Below are 23,057 nucleotides of genomic sequence, written 5' to 3' on the forward strand. Positions count from 1 at the left end.
GCAGCTTGGGAACTGACCAGGGAGCTCTGATCCTCAGCCCCTTGGAGCCTTCCTGTCTGTGAGGCCTCCACTATCCCAACATAGTGGGCTCAGAACCCTGACTAGCTCCTGCCATGGCCCGTCCCCCACCCTCCACCAAGTCTTTCTGACTTGCCTTCCTGGTCCATTCCCATAAGCCTTTTGGGTAGTGAATGCGGGAGTTTCTTTAGTTCTAGCCCCGTTTGCCCAGGGCCCTAAAACAGGCTGTCCCAACCTGGCTTTAGTTATCTTTCTCTCCCTGTCACACACACATTGCTGTGGGTCTTGGTGTCTCAGGGCCAATCCTAAGTCTCCATCCCCAGGCCCCATCTGAACCTGCACCTGCCCTGCTTTACTGAGAGTAACACTTATAGTGCTAGGACAGGCCCAGATTGTAGATACCTAGAAAGCCCTGCTCCTAGGACTCTTGCCTCTGGTGTTGCTCTCGCCCTCATCTCAGTCCTGGCTCAACGTCTGCTTTCTGACCCCAGCAGTGTTGAGGGCCCATCAGCCCCAACTCCTCTAGGACAGCCTCTGCTGTACTAGCTACCAGCTCTGTATACTAAACTTTGCTTGTGGATCGGTTCCCCATGGAAAAGGCCCACCACTGCAGTGCTGGCCTGCCTGCTGGCCCGTACCCACCCGCCTCCCTGCAGAGCGGCTGCCTTTTACCCTCCAGGCTGGTTGGATGCCCTTGCTGGGTACCAGCTATCAGGCCGTGGGCCTCAGCATCTGGGTCATTGTACACTCTAGCCCAGGGTTTCTCAGCCATGGCACTATTGATGTTTCATGCCAATAACTATTACTTACGTGGGGCTGTCCTGTGCATTGTAGGCTGTTGAGCAGCATCCCTGGCCCACTAGATGCCAGTAACACCCCCTAGTCATGAAAACCCAGAATGTCTCCAGACCTTGCCCAGTGTCATTTGGGGAAATCCTCTCAGTTGAGAACCACTGTTCCGGATGGACGGCCTCCCACTGGCAATCATCTTGTCCAGTAAGCTCAAGGCTGCATCTCCTCAGATCTGGCTTCAGGGTCTACCTCACATCCCTCCTCTGTCCTCCAGATTCCTAGGGCTCCCACTACCTCTCTGAGGCCCTGTAATTGATACATTTAATGGGGCAGTGAGTATAAAGCTTCCTGCATGGCACCAGGCATGCAGGAAGTGCGTGACAGTCAGCAGCCGCTGCTCCTGTTGGGATGACACCGTTGGAGGATGGATGCATCATCCATTTACGTCTGACTTTGCTCACAGTTGCCCACAGCTCCACCCACAGTCTAGCGGGTCCAGGCATGCCTGGTGGACCAGCCTCTCCCTCACCATCCAAACTCCCCTCTGAGTGACTCACTCTCTCCTTCCATCCACAGCGTCTCTCTCCTCCACCTTTCAGGATGTACAGCTGCTGGAGCCAGGACAGGGCCACACCCTCTGGAGAGCCTGCCCTGCTTGCCCCTGATGTTCCCCACTCTCTGCAGAGAGCTGGCTACTTGACCACAACTGTCTCTAAACGGGGCTATATTTTCATGGCCTTTCTCCCCACAGGTGTCCAGACTGGCTCCTCACATGGTGCCGTGCCGCATGGGGCTTCCTCAAGGTGGCGGGGTTCTAATGGCCCGTGTGCCTGTGGGGTTTGTGGGCTGGGCGGGCCCCTACCCCAGAGCCCAGCTCTCTGAGTCGATCAGAGCCATGGGGGGTGTGTAGGGGCCTGCCTGTGCCCCACTCCCACCCCTCCCCGTCCTACTCTTGGTGTCCCAGCACCTGCCGGGGGGGGACTCAGCCCTGTCCACTGTGTCCTCCATAAGTCCTGAGTCTTTTGTGAGCGCGTGGTCCGCGCGCACCTGCGTGCACGTGCGTGTGCGTGGGGCACAGGAGTCTTGTCTTGTTTCCATGCTGTGTGGGCAGATGAAGGTTGGCCTGTTTTTACTCTCTCTGTGTTTCTCCTTGTCTTTTTTTTATTCCCTCCTCATCCTCATCGCACTCTGCCATCAACCCAAACTCTCATCTCTCAGATCAGCGAGAAGGTTGGTCCTTTTCACTTCTTATCCATCTACAGTTCGCCCGTCGATGGGATACTCCTGTCAGGGACCAGCAGGCACGGCCAGCTCCCGTGGGCTCACTCCAGCCAAGCCTGCCCGCCAGTCAGGCTCTGCTCTCCATTGTTAGGGCTGGCAGGCGGGCAGGACCAGGGGTGGGTGGACAGGCTCCCCTGCCCCGCATGTTTCTGCTGCTTGAGTCACTGATGCACCTTGTGTCTGCATGTCCCCTTAGCTGGGCTCCCCTGCAGGGGTGGTCGGGTGGACGTGGTGCATGGCATGAAGCTGCACTCCACCTTCATGCCCAGGCCAGGCTAGATCTCTGTTCCATGTGGAGCTCAGGTATGGTTGTGGGAGCTGTAAGAGCTGTAGTGCTTTATGTGTACTTGTGGGGCCTTCCACAGCCCCCACTCACCTAAACTCCATGTTTGCCTGAGCTCAGCTAAAACCACTGGGAAGACAAAGGGAAAAGGCTCATTTGGAATGAGCTGATCCTTCAAGATCCTGCAGTGCAGGACTAAAGTCTATAGCATCTGCCCTGTCCTTGCCCCCGCCAAGGCTCCATGGGGCAGCAGCCCTGCTCTGCCTGCTGAGCTTAGTGTCCATGGCACAGGGTGGGTGGCATCATCTTGTTTGCTGAGTAAGTCTCCTACACTCTTGTCTTTTCTTTCTCTGGCCAGATCCAAATAAAGAGTTTCCCACCTGCCCCAGGCCCCTCCGTCTGCCTGAGTCTCATAGACAGTACACATTTTCTCAATCTCCTCTTGGGTGCTGGGCATTGAGACCCAAGGAGATCACACCTGACTGAATGGTCAACTGCAACTTAGGCCTGTGTGGGAGCCCAGTAGAGGCCCTGGCACAGCCACAGGTTGGGAAGGGCTTCCTGGAAACTCTGCTCCTGCCCATTCCAGAGCAGTCTTCCATGTGTCTGATCCATCAGAGGAGGCTCATCTGTCCACTGGGCTTTGGGCTGAGCCCCAAGGAGCAGAGCTGGGCCACTTGGTCCCCTCTGCATCATCTCGGTGGCTTGAGTTTCTTTTATGAGGGTGAGGGAGCCAGTTGGGAGGAGGGCTTCAGCCTCGGCTCAGATATCAGCTCTGAGTATCCGTCCATATGCACTCCTGAGCTCTGGGGCATTTCGGTTACACTATTTCGCTGACCGGGCGGATCTGCCCAGGCAGTCAGAAAACAGTCATCAGCAGAGACAGCCTAGCCCGCAGCTGCCTCCTCCCATGCATACCCTTTCCCCCACCTTCCTGGTCCCTTGTCCCCCCTCCTCCATCAGTGGTCCCCCCAAAAATAAGCACGTACACAAATATTTAACGGGAAGGCAGAAATGAGTTTCTAAATATTCCAGGGGGATTTGCTGGGCTGGTAATTTGTTTGGCGCTGATAATTACATCTTACATTTTTCCAGCTTTACTTAAAACTGTGTGCTGAGTGCGCCGGCATTTAATTAGTGCTCTGCGGCAGCCACAAGGTTATTTATTAAAGAGTTATTTTATCTTGATACAGTGGATCCTGCCCCTTATCCCCTCCTTAATGTTGTGTTATTTTCATCAGAGAAATTTCCGCGAATGAATGCGGATTGCGGGGCAGCCTCCCCCTGCGATTAGGCTGTCACTCCACTGAATGCTGGTGCCTCTGGGCGCCGCACCGCCCTATTATAGGGGTTGTCAGCGCAAATAATTAGACTTAAAAGTTACAGTTGAAATATAATCCAGAAATGGCAGGGCCCTGTTTTGGAAATTGTCTATAAAATGTCAGCACTCAGGATGCACAGGGAACGATACGAGAGCAGCATTGTTGGAGCTCAAGATTAGACCCTAAGCACATTTTTTCTGGCATTAGTTTTTCCTTTCCTGCTGTCGCTTCTGTCAGTAGACTGAGTCCAAAGCAAGTCCTGTCCCTTTTGGAGGCCTTCTGTTTGTGATGGTGAGAGGAATGACGGGGGGCTGCTGCCAGAGGCGCCAGCCACTCCTGGCTGTTGGGAGGGGGTGGTTGTCTGGGCAGGTCCAGGATTCTGGACCCTGCGGGCACTGTCAATCCTAGGCGGTTGTCTCTCACTTCTCTTGCCATGTAGCTGAAGCCCAGTGTCCTTGTGAAAGCGTCAAGGGTCACACACCCAGGAGCCTCTGGGTTGGAAGCCCTTACCTGGTGCTAGGGATGACCCTGAGAGTCACAAACTCATCCTTAGCCCCTGGAGTTCTCCCTTCTACCTGCATCTAGGACGGGAAAAATAAAAGTGAAACTAGTGAATGTTTGTTTCTGAAAAAAGTGAAACTAGTCTCAATGTTTGTTTCTGAAAGGCCTCCATCTCCTAACAGTGGAACAGAAGACTTTATCCTGCGCACACTGTTTGCGGGTAAAGTCCAGTCAACTTTACGTATCGCTTAGGTTGGAACCCAGGGTTTATTAATCAAGGATCTACTTTCTTTTCCTGGGGCTCTTTTATGTCCAAGGACCTGATCAGGCCCCAAGATTCTGCCACTGACGGGGGTCACGTTTGCAACTGAGACCTCTCCCCCTGAAACAGACCAAGTCCCGTCCTTATGCCAACTGGAGAATATATTCTCCCAGCCTTGGCTAACCCAGAAATCAAGAGGTTTCTCCCTGGAGCCTCCTAGATCTCTTTTTTCAGCCCTGTCAGCCAGGGCTTGAAAGGGTATGAGCTCAAAAAAGTGTAAGCTTTTCATCACACAGATCTACTTATAGTACATGTATAAACTGAGGCATGTCACTTAAATTATCAGTCTGAAATCAGTTGCCTTGTCTGTAAATGGGAGGCGATAGCACCTACAGCAGCAATCTCCAACTTTTTTGGCACCAGGGACCCACGATTCTATGAGAATCTAATGCCTGATGATCTGAGGTAGAGCTGAGATGGTGATGCTAGCGCTGGGGAACGGCTGCAAATACAGATGAAGCTTCCGTCGCTCACCCACTACTCACCTGCTGTGCAGCCCAGTTCCTCATAGACCATAGACCAGTACTGGTCCGCACCCTGGGGACCCCTGACCTACGCATGGAAACCTTCAGCACATATGCCATGAATGAGGAGGAGATGGGGCAGCCACTGGTTAAGAGTAAAGAGCAGTTAAGGCTGCTCCCCTGTGCCTTTCTGCTTGAGCCTGGACTACACTGGATTCCTCCCTTTATTGGCAGGCCTGGTTTTGGTCTGCATACAGACCTGCCTATGCCTCTGTTCCCATGGCCCTTCCCTCAGGCCTAGCTCCAGAGCCCAGGGTGTTGCCTGCACCACCAAGTTAGGCAGTGCTTCTCTCCTTGCTTCCTGGCCTCACCCTTGTGCAATTTGAAGGGTGTGCTCAAAAGGGGCTTTGTCATGACTTCCTCTTGCCAGCCCTGCCCCGGGATCCACCTGTTCTCTTCCACACAGAACTGTTCTCTCTACCCATGACATACTATCATCATTTGGTGTTGACTTCCAGCTTCAGGACAAATGACAGAAACCTACGTATATCAGCTTAGGCAAAACAAGGGAACTCCTGTCCTGCCATACTGAAAGACATAGAAGTAGATTTGGTGTCAGGCAAGGCCGGATCCAGATATTCAAACAGTTTGGGCAGGCATTTGTCCTTGTCTCTTAGCTCTGCTCCCCTCCGTTGACTGCTTCATTTTCAAGCAGGTCTTCTCATATTGTGAAAGGTTGTCCCCAGTCCCCTGTAAGGTTAGCCACCACAGTAGAGAGAAAAGGTCGCTGTTCTAAAAAGTCCAAAGGCTGTATCTCGTTAGCCAGATCTGGATCACATACCCCACTTAGCAAGAATGGGATGGTTCCCCTAAGGGAGATGAGGCTGCCATTTCTTAGGAGGTAGAATGCTACGTGTTTACGAGATACTGAGACCTCAATGAGCCAGGGGACACAGAGGGAAATGACCCTGCCCATGACATCAGTCATGCCTGGCCCGCTTAGGGGACTAGCAGTGTTTTCGGTTCTGTCTGGAGGCCTCAAAGTGAGGTGATGTGGACAGAGTGGAGTCAGGCTGAGTAACATAGGGTCGGGTATCTGGGCGGAGGAGTTGTTGGGGAACCATGCAGGAGTTTTTGACAGGGAAGTGATGTGAGCAGATTTGTGTCAGCTGTTTGTGAAGGGCCAGTTATGGGAGTGGGGGCCAAAGGCCGACAAAGCAGGAGGAACAGTGAAGATCCCAGTGCAGCAATCCAGGCAAAGGTAGCAGTGGCTTAGACTTTGGTGGTGCCAGGTGCCCGTGGATTTGGAGAGAAATTAGTGGGTTTGAAAGATTTTAGGCAATGCATTAACGGGACCTAATGAATCATTGGATATCTGGTTTCTGGGCTGCAGCTTGACCCTGTGCAGTGAGATCAGAGGTTAGAGCAGGTGGTCTCTGCAATTGCTTTCAGCTCCGATTCTGTAGTTTTGCACTACGCAAGCAGCAGTGTCTCAAACCTGTAGTGGAGGTGCTTCTGATGGGACACCATAGGTCTTTTGCATTTTAGGGGTCCCCAGCAAGGGTCTTCTGAGATCCACACTTTCTTTGGTGCCCTCTGGTCACTTAGCTTTGCTGCCTGCCTTCTCTGGCCCTGCTGCAGGGGTGCCCATGAAGGACACACCTCATCCTCTGCCCACCAGCTATGACCCGTCCGCATGCCAAGCATGCCTGCCCGTGACTAGGACTTGCCTGCCTTCCCTCCCTCTGCATGTTCTGAATGTCTGCCAAGCTTGCAACTTTGGGGGAGTGGGGTATCACCAGGCTGCACCTTGAACTGAGAAGCTCAGAAGTGCTTCTGATTCGGGGAGCCCAAGGCCGGAGGTGGTGGCCAGGCATAGCCACCCTCCCCCTTGAGATCCTTGTTCATTGGCGCAGAAAGCCGTCTGCTTGGCGCCCTCATCATGTTATTGCCATCATCATGCCCATCCTGCCCGCGGACCACGTCCCTGGCCCGCCCCGACCCCTAACCCCTGCCCAGTCTTTCCTGAGGGGCAGCCCCTCCTCTTGTGTTCCTAGGCTGTGCCTTGAGCATGGGTGAGGTCCTGGCAGGTGGTCATGCCACTGTCCTGGAGGTGGAGGCAGTGTCTCCAGAGAAGGTGGCCATGTCACTCTCAGAGTAACTCTGCCATGCCCTAGCCATGCTTCAAGGACCCTCTGCTCTAGGGTACCTGGACTACTCTCACTGGTGCCCCAGCTAGCCCCTCTGGAGACCCTTGGTGGGGGTGGGTCAGGAGCAGGTAGGGGCAGGCACTAGAATGTGGCCTGACTAGGTCTGGCCCTTGCACTGAGTCCCTCTGTGACCCTGGGCACTTTTGTGGACTCAGTTTTCTAGGCTGTAAAATGGGAGCTTGATTGCGGACCCTCGTGTTCCAGACAGTCCCTGAGCGGGGGCTACTTCCAGCCCAAAAGTGGGGTGGGAGATGGTAAACCAGGGCCCAGGGACTCCACCCCTCCTGACTCTGAGGTGGGTTTGGCTCTGACGAGGGAATTCCTGGATGAGGGGCCCCTGCCCTTCCATCCTCCCGCATGCCTTGCCCAGCCTGTGAGTGCCTCTCTCCCTCCTCCCGCAGTGCGCCGTGTGGCTCCTCGTTTCTCCATCCCTCCCAGCAGCCAGGAGGTGATGCCGGGCGGCAGCGTGAACCTGACGTGTGTCGCAGTGGGTGCGCCCATGCCCTACGTGAAGTGGATGATGGGGGCCGAGGAGCTTACCAAGGAGGACGAGATGCCAGTTGGCCGCAATGTGCTGGAGCTCAGCAATGTCATGCGCTCTGCTAACTACACCTGTGTGGCCATCTCCTCCCTGGGCATGATCGAGGCCATGGCCCAGGTCACAGTGAAAGGTGAGTGCCACTAGCATGCCTGCCTTGGCCTGTGGTCTGCCTTGTCGCAGAGCACAGCAGGAGTCCCAGCACCCATGGTGGGCAAGCGTAGCTGCTGTAGGCCCAGGCTAGGCCTGGGGTTGTTGCTCTCTCCTGGATTCACCGGCTCTGGGGTCCTCCTGGCCCTCAGTGGTGGAGGGAAGGGTTTCTGTCATTATTATTAATAGCTAACAGATACTGAGTCCTGCGGGCAGGTTCCATGCTGGGAAGCACAGATTACATTGTTCACTCTCAGCGTCACCCTGGGAGGTAGATGATTTCATCATGCCCCTCTTACAAGTGAGGGAACTGAGACGCAGGGTCACACAGAAGTAATAACGGAGCAGGGACTTGAACCCTGGAGGAGGCATGATTTCATAGCAGGCCTCTTTAACCACTATAGAGCATCTGACCCTCGGGTTTCCCAGCCTCCTGGCAAGAAAGATGTAAAATAGTAGCCATGGGGTATGTAGGCTCCCCAGAGCCCTGGGAAAGGTGTGCATATAAGCAGGCTTCTCTGGGCTCGTTGCTTCTACTCTGCTGCCTCTGATCCATCCTCCATCCTGCAACTTGAGTGATCTTTTTAACATGTAAAGCAGGAACGTGTCACTCCCTTTAAAGAAGAAAAAAAAAAGCTTTTTAGTCTCTTTCCATGGTTCTTAGGATAAAGACCAAGGTCCTCATTGCAACCTCCCTCACTGCCGCACACCCCACGTTGATACTCTGGGCTGCTCACCCAGCCTTGGTTGTCACTGGCTCCATCTTGCTCTCCAGGTCTCCGCTCTGTGAGACGCTCCTCAGTCACCCTCATCCAAGGAGATTCCCTGGATTTTTCCTCACCTAGCACCCTGCTTTCTTTCAGCCCTCGCGCATACCAGAATCATCATTATCGACATGTTGGTCACTTCTCTCGTACTGGGCTATAAACTCTATGAGAGTAGGGACCTGACTGTGTGACATATGTCCTCGGCCCTAGCATAGTACTTGACACTCGATGATTATTTGTTGAATGATTGGTTGTGGACCTGGGACTTTTCCAGCTTCAATTTGAGCCATGCCACAGGGTGTGTGGGATCAGTAGCCCCATCACTCTTTCTGAAATCCAGGACCACTCCTTGAGGAAATACCTTACCCCTCATCAGTCCCTGTTACACATACCCGCCAACAGGTGTGTGCAGGTGAGCTGCACCGGCAGGTCTCTGCTTCCCAGCCTATGTGTCTCCCATCTGCATAGAACCTGGACAGGCCATGTCACCTCTAGATCTGTTTGGTAGGTGAGTCACAGGGGCTGATACGAGTGTCTAGGGAGTCCCAGAAGTGACAAAAGTAGACAGTAGCTGATTCAGGGCCCCTAGGGCCACTGATGGCCTGGCCACCATCCCCCCCACCAGGTTCCCTCAGAGGTCACTGTGGGCTTTCAAGGCCATTCTTCAAGGTTGGCTGTGGGGGTCAACCACACTCTGGTTGGATGACCCCCAAGGGCAGGGTTGGCTTCTGGGGTCATGACCTCGGGTAGCCCTGAGCCTTCCATTTTGTCCCCAGCTCTGCCAAAACCTCCGATTGACCTTGTGGTGACAGAGACGACTGCCACCAGCGTCACCCTGACCTGGGACTCAGGAAACTCAGAGCCCGTATCCTACTATGGCATTCAGTACCGTGCAGCAGGCACGGAGGGTCCGTTCCAGGAGGTGGACGGCGTGGCCACCACTCGCTACAGCATTGGCGGCCTCAGCCCTTTTTCAGAATATGCCTTCCGTGTGCTGGCGGTGAACAGCATCGGGCGAGGGCCACCCAGTGAGGCAGTGCAGGCACGCACAGGGGAGCAGGCACCCTCTAGCCCGCCGCGCCGTGTGCAGGCACGCATGCTGAGTGCCAGCACCATGCTGGTGCAGTGGGAGCCGCCTGAGGAGCCCAATGGCCTGGTGCGGGGGTACCGTGTCTACTATACTCCCGATTCCCGCCGCCCCCTGAGCGCCTGGCACAAGCATAACACGGATGCCGGGCTCCTCACCACCGTGGGCAGCCTGCTGCCTGGCATCACCTACAGTCTGCGTGTGCTGGCCTTCACCGCTGTGGGCGACGGCCCACCCAGCCCTACCATCCAGGTCAAGACACAGCAGGGAGGTAGGTTTGGGCAGCACGCTGGTTGGATAGCTGGGGTGGACAAGGCTGTGGCATCACCTCCTTTCAAGTGGGCTGTGTACTTGAGAACTCTAGGAGGATGAGGGCCCATATTCTAGACACACACAGACACTTGGGATCCAGGATGAGGGTGTAGGGGTGAGGATCTGCCTTCCCCTGGGTGCCCCTGCTCTCGGGGGACTGGTGAGGCTGACAGCACCTGGCATGGGGTATTGCAGTGCCTGCCCAGCCTGCAGACTTCCAGGCCGAAGCAGAGTCAGACACCAGGATCCAGCTCTCGTGGCTGCTACCCCCACAGGAGCGGATCATCAAGTATGAGCTGGTATACTGGGCAGCAGAGGACGAAGGCCAGCAGGTGAGCACCCAGCAGGGGCAGGAGAAGGAAAGAAGGCTGCTCTTGGTCCCTGAGGGTCTGTGGTGGGCTCACCCAGGCAGACCTTTCTGGATTTCTATAGTTGTGTGGGCACAGCCCCTGGGGTTCTCTATGGGGCTCTGTGGCTCACGCAGTCTCCATGGTTCTATAGTCTTTTACTCAGTGATGGGGACAAAGTCTCTGTGTTTGTCCTTGGGTCTCGCAGGCTCTGGCCCTTATGACACCAGCAGAGTCCTACAATTCCCCTGGGGCCACATGTCCCAGGTGTTGCCATGGCATGTGGTCTATGAGGTGCCTGTGATAAAGGCTGTCCCTTCTGTGGTCCGGGTGGACATATGGCAGCTAGCCCTGGAGCCATGGTGGGTCCAGATGGATCCAGCTGTAGTCCATGTTGGGGAGCAACTTCTGAGTGACCTTTGAGGTCAGAGCAGTCAGTGAGTGCTCCCTGCTCTTCTAGCACAAGGCGACCTTCGACCCCACCTCCTCCTACACTCTAGAGGACTTGAAGCCTGACACACTGTACCGCTTCCAGCTGGCTGCCCGCTCCGAGATGGGGGTGGGTGTCTTCACCCCCACTATTGAGGCCCGCACAGCACAGTCCAGTAAGTGTCTCCTGAGGCCACCGCCTGCTACAGCTGGGCTGGGACACAGACACATACACCCTCCCCTCTACCAGGTGGGTGGTCAGGTGTGCTGGGCCCTGGACTGGCCTCTGGTCTGGTCTGGGCTCTGGGTCTGGAGAGACCCAGAGAGGGACAGGTAAGTGTCCTCTAGTTTGCGTCTAGGCGGCTGCTGCCTTTGCTTCTCCCTGCCAGACTCCTGCCCCCCTGCACTTCCCCTTACCCCACCCAGGTAAGTTCTGTGTCTGTGACCCATCTCTTTCCTTCACCCACCTCTGTGCTGGTCACACCAGCTAACTGGGCCATCCTCAGTGGTGGGACTGCTATAAATCCTATGTGCCAGACCTGCTTTGGCAGCCATCTCCCTCCCTGTATCCCCACACCTTTTTTTACCATCACCCATATTCCTTGCCTCATGCCCCCCACTGTGAGTACATGTGAACCATGCAAGCACCCTGAGCCAAATTCACATAGCACATCTGAGAGAATGAGACCATATGACTGAGCGTGTCCATGTGCCTGCACTGGGACTGTGTGGCCATCTGTGTGTGGGACTGTCTGCAAACACTTTTGTGGAGTTGCGTATTACTACTGTGTAAGGCTGAAGCTGTGAGCGTGTGTGTGACCATGACCTGACTGTGCAGCTCCTGCAAGTATGTGTCAGTGAGTCTCTGTTGTGCCCCTATAATTGGGACTGTAAGGCTGTTTTTAGGATTGGGACTCAGAGTATCTCTGGGTGTCTGATCCATGAGGATATCTGTGGGTCTGTGCCGTTCTCCCAATGACAGACTGAGACTAGAGCTGATTGTCTAGCTACGTGGCCACAGCTGGCCGCTGTCCACGAGGCTCTATGTGATAACAAGCCTGTGAGTGCGTGGCTGGATTAGATAGTGGCATTGAGATAATAGCACATGGTGATGACCTTATGCATGGCAGTGTCTATGAGGCAATCCACGTCGTATTCAACTGCGTATGAATGTGCCAGTGACAGAAAGCCATGTGTGACCTGATATTCATGAGTTCATTCCACAAGCCCCTCTTGCACTCTTGCTGGGTGCCAGGCCCCATGCATAGTACAGGGCCGGCAGCATGACCCTGACATGGCCTCTGTCCATGGGGATCCTAGTCTAGTGGGGCAGACAGCCATTAAACCTGCAATTATCCAAATGAGTTTTTAATTACACTTGTGTGGAGTGCTGCGAAGGAGATGAACAGTGGAGAGATGATGGGATGGGAACCTTATCTGGTCTGAGGGATCAGGGAGGGCTTCCTAGGGCGACACAGAGGCCTCAGGTCAGGGGAGTCAGCAGGTTGCCAAGGCCCTGAAGGAGGTAGGTGCTTGCTTCTGGTCCAGGGCAAGCAGCAGGCCAGTGTGGCTGGAGCAGCCGTCAGGCCACAGGGACAAAGGACTGGCAGGAGGGCCGGCCAGCTGCTGTGTGTGCATGCATGGGGCTTCTCAGCAGGATCCCGGAGACCAGTGAGGAGGCTGTGCAGCCGTCTAGGCAAAAGACAGCCGCTCAAGTGAGGTGGTGGTGGATCAGAGAGCTGTCTGGGATGCTGCTGGCCAGGACTTAGGGCTGAAGAAAAGGGAAGCATCAGGTGAATTCTCTGTTTCTGGCGTATAGACCTGGAATAAGCGTGGTAGCACTCTGGAAAGTAGAAAATGGGACAGAAGCAGGCACCCAAGCTCAAGACACTGTTCAGCATCTGAATGGTGACTCTTGCCAGGCTGCCAGAATCCAAGGCCTGGGCTGGAGGTGGAGGACCTTGAGGAGAATGGCCGGAGATGGGAGGAGATCCAAGCGAGAGGATCTTGCAGGTTGGAAGAAGAGAGTTTCAAGAAGCAGACGAGCTTCTGCGGCTAAGAGATCAGCGCCAGAGGATAGAGGAGGTTGAAACTACTCTGTCCCGTGGCAGAGTGGGCTGGGCAGAGAACAGACTGGCAGGCAGTGTGGAGGGCCCAGGTAAGGCAACAGGGAATGTGTTCAGGGGATGCCAACCTGACAGAACAAGTGCTTTCTTCTGCCTGCCCCAGTGCCACCTTGGAGAAAGCAGAGAGTTGGATTCATTCAGAGTTTGGTGCGAGCTGGACTGGAGCATGGAACAAGAAGGAGGCGAGGGAGTTTGGGATATTGGGATGATGGTGAGCTTCAGTGTCTGGGCTGAATATTGACGACGGTAAGGGTGGTGGGTTGATGGACAGAGGTCCGCAGGAGTTGAAGAGGAGGCACAGTGCTGGAGGCCTTGAGCAGCTGGGCTAGAACAAGAGGCGAGGTCTGCAAGGAGATGCTGGAGGCCCCAGTTTGGGAGGGCCGTTCCCAGTAGTGGCATTATCTATGGGAGGAGAGAGTCTTGGAGATGAGGGCCTTTGGGGCCAGTGAATTGAGGTGGCTGCTGAAGTCACGTGGGCAGGGAGTGGTGGCAGAACTTGAGATGCCAAGGAAGCCCATCCAATGTCAGTGGAGTTCTGAGTGGGACTAGGGTCTGAAGTGTCACTGGAGCAAGAAAGGCACAGGCTTGCCTCCTAACCCCCGAGGAGCCCATCGAGTGAGAGCATCTGTCAGGCGCTTTTTCTTCACACTACCCCGGGGGCCATTGGCCTCCTTCATATCTGGCCTCCAGTCTCTCTGGTCACCTGCGGCTCAGCACAGACACTCTGTCCAGGCAGGCACAGGCTGAGGCATCCTTGTACCAGAAGAGCCTTTGAGGCCAGTTGTCCTCAGAAGAGAAGAGCTGTGGGCACAGCATCTGGAGAAGTTCTCTGTATGTGGCTGTGTATGTGACCGGGGGCAGGGTGTAGGTGGCACGGACCCCGTGCTTATGCGTGCCCGATGCTGTGTGTTTGGGGCGAGACGGCATATGTGTGTGAGGCACTGTGTTAGAGCCCCTTGTGTGTGAGAGACACCATATGTATGTGTGGGAGACACCGTGTGCGAGAAGGGAAGGAGAGAGGGTGGGGGAGTGCACACGCACGCCTGTGGACTAGCAGAGAGCGGTTGGGAGGAGAGGGAACATGTTACAGAGGCAGCCAGGCTCTGGCAGCAGTGGCAGTGGCCTACCTGGGGGACCCTGGAATAGCCATTGCGTACTTGGGGAATGCCTTGCCTGGGTGAGTTTCTTCTCCTCTGTGACTCGTCGCCGTGCCCGTGACCCCCCGCTCCATCTGCCTGCTTCCCCCCATTTGTCTTCCCCAGCCCCCTCCGCCCCTCCCCAGAAGGTGACCTGTGTGAGCACTGGCTCCACCACAGTCCGGGTAAGTTGGGTCCCACCACCCGCCGACAGCCGCAATGGCATTATCACCCAGTATTCGGTGGCCTACGAGGCGGTGGACGGCGAAGACCGCCGGCGGCATGTGGTGAACGGCATCAGCCGAGAGCACTCCAGCTGGGACCTGGTGGGCCTGGAGAAGTGGACGGAGTACCGGGTGTGGGTGCGGGCGCACACAGACGTGGGCCCCGGCCCCGACAGCAGTCCGGTGCTGGTGCGCACCAACGAGGACGGTAGGTAGAGTCACCAAGGGGAAGGGCGGGGAGGGGAGGCCTTCCGCCTGGGCACCACCCACCTTGCACCCCAGGCCCTTTGCCTCTCACAAGCCCAGAAGGACTTCTCTTCCTGGTGTAGGTTTAACAACTGAAACTGAGGAGAGGTGTAGCTTATGGGAAGTAGGGATTAGTTTATGTCCAAATCCCAACATTTGGGGCTGTCCCCAAGGCAGCTGGAGCCTTACAGGCTAAGGTGGATGAAGCAGCCCCACCTCAGATTGGAGAGGTTAAGACTGGGAAGATTGGTGCAAGACACTCAAAATAGTCACCGAGACTCCACTTAGGCTGGACGTTGGCATGATATCGAGCCCCAGGAGGAGATCGGACAGGTTATGCTGACTTTTGGGTAGTCAGAGGCCCCTTCCTTTCCCACCAAGTGAGGTAGCCCTGAGCCAGAGGGTTCACAGGCTTCTGGTCTCACTCCTCTGCCAGGCAGACGGAGCCCTCCTTGTTCCTCTCCAAGGACAGACAGTTTAAGGAAGCTACATCAGGGCCTTTCTTGGGTAGTGGGGTGGCAAAGGCTGGGTCCTGGAATGTGCTCTGCCCACCTGAGCCAGGACCCATACGCCAGGCCTGACTTCCTTGTCTCCCTGGTCACCAGTGCCTAGTGGGCCCCCACGGAAAGTAGAAGTGGAGCCGCTGAACTCCACTGCCGTGCACATCTCCTGGAAACTGCCCGTCCCCAGCAAGCAGCACGGCCAGATCCGCGGCTACCAAGTCACCTATGTGCGGCTAGAGAATGGCGAGCCCCGTGGCCCACCTGTCATCCAGGACGTCATGCTGGCTGAGGCCCAGGTGCGCCCCTGGGAGGTGGGGTGGGTGGGCTGGTGAGACCAGCATACTTGTTTCCTTTTTGGAACCCAGATTTGCTCCCCTCCCTGGCCTGCATTCAGACTGTGAAACTAAAATGTTTTTCTGTGTCAGGCATGGGAGACACCGAAGCCAGGAGGTTAGGGTGAGGTTTCAGCAGCCCTTCCTCCTTTGTCTTGGATCTGCCCAAACTGCCAACCCAGGCCCTGCCAGCTCCATCTGCCCTGGTGACAGTCCCAGCCTTGCAGTCACCTCTGTGGCTCAGAGTACTAGCACTGAGAAGCGCTGTCTCCACAGACCCAGGCCTCTATGGTCACCCCAGGCTTCAGCCCCACTAAGCCCTCCTTTGTGGTTTGCAGGGAGCACCATCATTGTCACTTTAGGCTGGTCTTTTGAGATATTCTTCCTAGATGGTACTGAGCTAGACAGCCACTCTTCCCATAGCCAAGAAAAGGGCAGGGAGAACTCTCCTGGGTAGTCTTCTCCCCAAACTTGGCCTTTGGTCATTGCCTAGTTCTGTGAATGGCCAAGCTGGAGTGTTGCTCTCTGCACCTGGCCCCTAGGAGGCTGACTAAGCCCTCGATGTTCACTCTCAGTGGCTGGACCTGCCAGCCTGACTGCATCATGTCTCCTCTCCGCTGCACTTCTGTCTCCAGGGGATAGTTATTCTGCCCGTCAGCTGGGGGTGAGGTCCCTGGGGTAACCTCAGCACGGAATTGCTATTCAGATGAAGAACCTAGGGTCCTGGGAGGTGATGTGAGTGGTCCAGAATTTCCCAGTAAGTGGGTGGCTGAGCCTGGATAAGAAGCCAAGTCTCTGGATGCCTGGGAAAGGGCTGTGATTACTAATGCGAGTTCCCTCCCAAAATACTGTGCCGAAGAGTCATAACACCTGGAGTGTTGTGCTTTCGGGGTCTCCCCATCCAGGATCAACATAGGGCAGTACTGAGCCAGCCCTGAAGGAAGGAGCCCACATTCCCTCCAGAACCACTCGGCCCTCCCTGTCCAGCTTTTCACCCTGTCTGGGCTGGGATCAGGGGTGTAAGCATGTGCCCTGTGCTCGACGTGCTGTGCTTGTGGGTGAACACCCATACAGACAGGCTTTCATGCCTCCTGCTGGACCCAGTCCTCTGAACAAAATTCCTTTTTGCTCCCTTCCTCCCATCAGCCTGCCAGATTGCCGGAGCCAAGAAAACAAGGGGTCAGAGGAGCTGTGCATGTGTACTCTCCTGCATTCCTGGGGCAGGTTGAGGGCTCCTCCTGGAGCCTTGCTGGACACACCCACCCAGAAACATCCCAGGAATGGGCTCCCTCAGCCCCTCCCATCCTGGGGGCCAGCAGCACAGCTGCAACCAGTGGGGTTCCAGAGAAGCCATTTAGGGTGCCCCTTTCTGGTCCCAAGTGGTTTGAAGCGAGCTGGGCTGTCGGAGGAGGGACACTGCCCTCTGGGCCTCAGACATCCCGAAATGGCGGTAAACATGAGCCCAGCCCCCAAGGAAGCCAACTGAAAATGGAGGGCCTGCCCATGTGTTCCCCGTGGGACTGGGTCATTCTGCTCCGAGCCAGTAGGAGAGCAGATGGGGCCTGGCCGCAGGGCCCAGCTGTCCCCTGAGCACCCTGTCAGGGACACCACAGCCTGTCCTTCACCAAACAGCACCATCTGCTAGAACTATGGGGTGCATACCCCGCCACAAGTGTGTAGCTCTTTATGTACATCTTCCTCCGAGGTTCGTCTTAGTTTCTCATGGTCCCTGACTGCACCTCCCTGTGTCTTTCTGTCCCTTTCTCATGGTTTCTCTTTCTCTTCTGTTTCTGTCTCTCCCTCTCACTGACTCTTTTTGTGTCTCATTCTCATCTCTCTCTCCTTCCTTCTGATCACGTCCAGTCCTCTGCCTCCATTATGCTCCATTTACTTTGTCTTTCCCTTCTTTTTCACTGTCTCTGACACAGGAGAGGTGTCCTATGAAGACCTCCCTGTCCAGACCCGGCTTAGACAGTACAGATCCCCACCAAGCAGGGAACCTAGAGCAGCGTGGGGCTCAGCCACACCCTAGAAAGTGGCCGTGGCTGATGGGGGCCTGATAATGGCCTCCCCCGCCGCCCCGTATCCAGTCCCACTCTCTTATTAAAGGGCTTTCCAACAGAGCTTTCCAGAACAGAAGGAACTGGGCCCATTGGACAAAGGCCAGACCAGCACTGTGAGGGTGGTTGGGCTAGAGGACCCTGTGGTACCTCTCTCTTGGAGATGTCATGGACCATATTTCATATTTCTGTGCCATGCTATACACCTGCCAGCCCGCAGCTCTCCACAGTGCCACAGAAGACACATCACTACCTCCATCTGTCCAGCTAGTACACCTATATGCTCTGTGGCCTAAAGACTGTATGAAGAAACAGTCCCAAACAGTTGCCAGTCCTAAAACACGCCTTCCCACATTGATGAGATCTCTGGCGTCAGGAATAGGGGTCTGAGTGCTTCCCCTGTGCCTTTGGGGCAGGGCCCAGACTCTGAGTTTGGCATTGACACCTCCGTCTTGCTGGCCAGCCGGCCACACTACACCACCTCACATCCACCCTCCAGCCATGGCGCTTACTGTCCCCAGGACACTCTTCCTGCCTAGGATGACTGTAAAATCTATTGTTCCAACTAGGATACTTTTGAGAGAGAAAGACACAATAATCATACCATAGCAACAAGCATAGGCCAGGACTGTCTTCGGCAAACTGGGGTGTACCGTCATCCTCCCTTGCTCACCCCATGATGTCTTCTCTCCGCTCTGCCTGAGCTGTTGAGCTCACCCCCTATGTCCGGCAGCTTGGCCCTCAGAGCACCTCCAAGTCGCACTCTCTGATCTCAGTGGCCCAGACCCTTCCCTCCTCATCCCTGGCACACAGTTGGGCTCATGAGGCAGGGGCTGAGATCTTCAGGTGGGGAGTGCTCCTGGGATGCTACCCTCATGGGGCACTTCAGAGGCCTACGTCCTCCATCTGCCCTCCCCAGGCCAGGCTCTCTCCAGGCCAGAGTCTTTCACATCCTGTCTCCCTTTCTCTCCCTCTCCCGCGGTCAGTGGCGGCCAGAGGAGTCCGAGGACTATGTAAGTAACAGGTGTGCGAGCACGGGCAAGACCTGGGTCAGGTGGGCTCGTGGGCCACTCCTCCTCCCCTGCCTTTCCTTCCAGCCTGAGCCAAAAGATCTACAGGGCACCAGCCACATCCAGAGAAAATAGGCATTTAGATGGGAGCGCCGAGCTGAGCAGCAATTGGCATTTCCTGTAATCCTTACTTCTCGCCTGTTGAGCAGCAATTTCAGGCCAGTGTTCATGATCGACCAGGGCCTGGCCCTTGCTCTGGCCAGATGGGGATGGAGTTAAATCTGATCCTGATTGCTAGGCTTTATTGATCTCTGGAGTAAACAAAAATCACCTGTTCTGGGCACAGGCTGGGAGGGGAGTCTGGCGAGCTGGGTTCCGGCATTGGTGCATTCTGGAGCCCCAGCCCTGGGATACCTTCCAGCTGGGGCAAGAGGGGGCCTGAGTGGGGTTTGGTGGTGGCTGCAGTGGCCCTCCTGAGGCTCAGAGCTGGAGGGATACCAAGGCTGGTGGTGACAGCTCTGTTCCCACTGCACGGTGGTCCCTTCTTTCCACTCTTCCCTCTGGATGATATGATTTGGCTTCCCATGGTGTTTCTCAGCATGTCCAAAAATGATCCCCTGGCTGGACATGGGCGTATGGGCAGGGCCAGCCAAGGCTAGGGGACACTGCCTTGGCTGACTTCTCAGGTATCACCAGGCCGATGGGGAAGTATGTTCCCCAGGGTTGGGGTTTCCTGTCCTTGTCTCTCCTTCCTGTCTCAAGAGGTATTGCAGGACATAAGGTGTTCGCAGAGCCAGTGCCTCAGTGGGGGTTAGATGGGGTTCTGACTTGGTCCTACAGGGTAGTACCTTGGCGCAGTCCTCTACCTAGCTTTATGGGTGTGCGTTGATATCTACAGGTGGCCTTCTACCTGCTTATGCAGGAAGAGCTATAGGCTGCATGCGTGCATGCCATGAACCATTCAAGATGCTACATGCATGCAAGGTCCTCATGCCATGTGTGCATAGACTTCACAAGGTATCATTCACAGTACAATGGAGTGAAAGAACAGTGGGGCCCTTTGTTCTTGTCTGAAAGAAAGAATGAGCTGTCTATCCCAGGCGTACTGCTGCTGGGATGGGTGGGGTCCTCCTGGGCACACACCCCACCTGCCTGTCCTGCCTCCAGCAGAGGCCAGCATTGCACAGCAGCCCTTCCCAGGACCTCTGGCGCTGTGTGCTCTGGGTACTCCCCACCAGCTAAGGTCCTGCAGTGCCTGGCCTGGTCTGGCCTCTCCTTGCCCTCCTGTGATAGGAATGGGCCCCTCCTCCTCCTTTAGGAAACCACCATCAGCGGCCTGACCCCAGAGACCACCTACTCCATTACTGTCGCCGCCTACACCACCAAAGGAGATGGTGCCCGAAGCAAACCCAAAATTGTCACGACAACAGGGGCAGGTGAGTAAGGGGTCAGGGACAGAGCTGAGGGAGGAGCAGCGAGGAGGGCAGCGTCAGAACTAGTGCCTGGTTGTTCAGTCCCAGGCCGGCCCACCATGATGGTCAGCACCACAGCCATGAACACTGCCCTGCTCCAGTGGCACCCACCCAAGGAGCTGCCTGGTGAGCTGCTGGGCTACCGGCTACAGTACCACCGGGCCGACGAGATAAGACCCAATACCATAGATTTTGGCAAGGACGACCAGCACTTTACTGTCACCGGCCTACACAAAGGGGCTACCTACATCTTCCGACTTGCTGCCAAGAACCGGGCTGGCCTAGGTGAGGAGTTCAGGAAGGAGATCACGACCCCTGAGGACATGCCCAGCGGCTTCCCCCAAAACCTGCGTGTGATAGGGCTGACTACCTCTACCATGGAACTGACCTGGGACCCACCAGTGCTAGCGGAGAGGAATGGGCGCATCACCAACTACACCATGGTATACCGTGACATCAACAGCCAGCAGGAGATGCAGAACACCACTGCCGACACTCTCCTTACTCTCTCCGGCCTCAAGCCGGACACCACTTATGACATCAAGGTCCGCGCACGTACCAGCAAAGGCGCCGGCCCGCTCAGCCCCAGTATCCAGTCCCGGACCATGCCCATGGAGCAAGGTGTGTGCTGCAGGCATGTGGCTGCACCTGGGGAACTCTGCTGTCCTTGACCCACTGACTTCTGGCGACTGATCCACCAGCTTCTTCTGTGTGACCCTCTAGTCTCATGACTTTGACCACTAACCTCTTGTGAATGGGTGCCACATTCTCGGTGTGTGACCCCTGATCTCTGCTGTCTTGACCTATTAACCTCTGCTGTGTGATTCCAGTCTCTTGTGTGACCTTGACCCACTGATCTCTTTTGACTGTATCACATTCTTGGGTGTGTGACACTAATCTCTTGGGGCCGTGACCCACTGACCTCTAATGAACGTGCTCCACCATGCTCTGGTGTGCGGCCACATGCTTCTCATGACTGCATCCCACTGACCTGGAGTCACTCTGACCTGGTGTCTGAGCTCCAGCTATGATCCATGCACTTGTGGAGATCCCGACCGTGGGTGCTGTGGCATCTGCTGCCTGGGTGCTTGCTGTGTAAAAGAGCTGGGGCTGGGAGCTGAACCATGTGATGTGAAGCCTGGTTCTCTGCAGCTATTCCTAACCCCTGTGCCCCAACAAGCGTCTCTTCCTGGCGGGTAACCCTTTGGGCCCATTCAGTCCACCCCAGTTAACACAGCCAGCACTGACTCCCTCCTTATGTTCCACAGTGTTTGCCAAGAACTTCCGGGTGGCAGCTGCAATGAAGACATCTGTGCTGCTCAGCTGGGAGGTTCCTGACTCTTACAAATCAGCTATACCCTTCAAGGTGGGTGAGGGCCGCGGCCAGCCCAGCCCATACTCGGGCATCATTCCAGTCCCACTGTGAGTGTCTGTGTGTGTTCGTGACACAGGATTCTGGTTAGGTGTGCACGCGAGCTCCCACAGGCCCATGATGGGCCGCCTCAACTCATGAGCTGCCTGCCCCCTTCCCCGCAGATTCTGTACAATGGTCAGAATGTGGAGGTGGACGGACACTCGATGCGGAAGCTGATTGCAGACCTACAGCCAAACACAGAGTACTCATTTGTGCTGATGAATCGTGGCAGCAGTGCTGGGGGCCTGCAGCACCTCGTGTCCATCCGCACAGCCCCCGACCTCCTGCCACACAAGCCGCTGCCTGCTTCTGCCTACATAGAGAACGGCCGCTTCACCCTCTCCATGCCCCATGTGCAGAACGCCTCGCTCATCAGGTGTGCAGATGAGGCCTTGGGGGGAAGGGCAGGCCTGCTGCCACCAGTACCGGTGATGACAGTCCTCATTCCCGCTCTGCTCGCCCAGGTGGTTCTACATTGTGGTGGTGCCCATTGACCGTGTGGGCGGGAGCATGCTGACACCAAGGTGGAACACACCCGAGGACCTGGAGCTGGATGAGGTGCAGGGATGGGCCAGGGTGGCATTTATGACAGCCCTTTGGCAGTGGTTGGCTGTGGCCCCAGTGGCTCCTCCAAATTGGAATCACTCTCTAGTCGTTCTGGTTGGCAGCCAGCCCTTTCCCAGGGGAAAGGGACTCTGAGGTGCTCCCCAGGAGTTTTAGAGAACTCCTGGAAGCTTACAGAGGATCCTCTGGAGGGATTTTCCCAGGATCCCTGGGGAGAGAAGAAGCAGAGACGTCTCTGCAGATCTCGAGAACCTTGAGTCCTGTAGACTTTAGAGGGTCCCAAGGGTCTAGAGGCCAGGGTGGGGCTAGAGGGGAGCCCCAGGACGTTTGGAATTCCCATCCTCTTCTCGCAGCAGTGTGGAACCAGCTTATTCTAGTTAGGCAGAGGAGCAGGGGTTACTCTCTGGGTTGGTGGATTGGCGGGAAGGAGTGACATTGTCACGTCTGGTGTCCATCATTTTTCTGAGGCAGTGGATAGGCTCGGGCCCTTTACACAGAAGGTGAGCCCTGTGCCAGCCCAGGTGGCTGACATCCCTGGCCACAGGCCTAGGGGTACGTGTTCCAAGATCCGATGTTACTCTGTGCTCTGTTCTGTCAGCTCCTGGAGGCCATCGAGCAGGGTGGCGGGGAGAGGCGGCGGCGGCGGCGGCGGCAGACGGAGCGGCTAAAGCCATATGTGGCCGCTCAGGTGGATGTGCTCCCTGAGACCTTTATCCTGGGAGACAAGAAGAGTTACCGGGGCTTCTACAACCGGCCCCTGTCCCCGGACCTGAGCTACCAGTGCTTTGTGCTCGCCTCCCTGAAGGAGCCTGTGGACCAGGTCTGCCTGAGTCCCCTGGGTCCTCCGTACCCCAAGACCCTAAGCCTGACCCGAGACCAGCTTAGGCTCAGACACTCTGAGATCCCAGGCCTGGGGAGCCCTTGAGACCCTAGACCTGCACAAGGGATCTCAAGACACCAGTCCCTAGGACTCAGAAGGTCAGACCTAATCGACCCTTGGGACTCAGTCAGCTGACCAGGCTTACGTCAGCAAGCCCAGCCAGCCCAGCGTAGCCCAGCCCCAGAGCCCTTGCTCTAGGTTTGGTGGGCAGAGGGTGGGAGATCTCACACTGAGCTCACCTGCCGTGCTATTCCTCCACTGGGCCAC

At 56.0% G+C, this 23,057-nt stretch overlaps 1 protein-coding gene across 3 annotated transcripts in view; it reads left to right on the plus strand.

Annotated features, from left to right (window-relative positions):
* The window catches only part of PTPRF (protein tyrosine phosphatase receptor type F), an 82,588-nt gene that overhangs the window by 45,063 nt on the left and 14,468 nt on the right, over nt 1–23,057 (plus strand). For 2 of the 3 annotated variants that reach the window (XM_039883594.1, XM_039883609.1), the window contains 13 exons: nt 7,595–7,864; nt 9,425–10,006; nt 10,243–10,379; nt 10,855–10,999; nt 14,212–14,517; nt 15,161–15,354; nt 18,437–18,463; nt 19,779–19,896; nt 19,975–20,553; nt 21,201–21,298; nt 21,469–21,722; nt 21,811–21,904; nt 22,509–22,730. In XM_039883594.1, the coding sequence (XP_039739528.1) occupies nt 7,595–7,864; nt 9,425–10,006; nt 10,243–10,379; nt 10,855–10,999; nt 14,212–14,517; nt 15,161–15,354; nt 18,437–18,463; nt 19,779–19,896; nt 19,975–20,553; nt 21,201–21,298; nt 21,469–21,722; nt 21,811–21,904; nt 22,509–22,730 (3,026 nt within the window). The remainder of the gene's footprint in view (nt 1–7,594; nt 7,865–9,424; nt 10,007–10,242; nt 10,380–10,854; nt 11,000–14,211; nt 14,518–15,160; nt 15,355–18,436; nt 18,464–19,778; nt 19,897–19,974; nt 20,554–21,200; nt 21,299–21,468; nt 21,723–21,810; nt 21,905–22,508; nt 22,731–23,057) is intronic. The other variant, XM_039883600.1, reaches the window with a different exon arrangement.

The sequence above is a fragment of the Pteropus medius genome, unplaced genomic scaffold (assembly GCF_902729225.1).
Source record: "Pteropus medius unplaced genomic scaffold, Ma_sr-lr_union100, whole genome shotgun sequence".
NCBI classification, from domain to species: Eukaryota; Metazoa; Chordata; class Mammalia; order Chiroptera; family Pteropodidae; genus Pteropus; species Pteropus medius.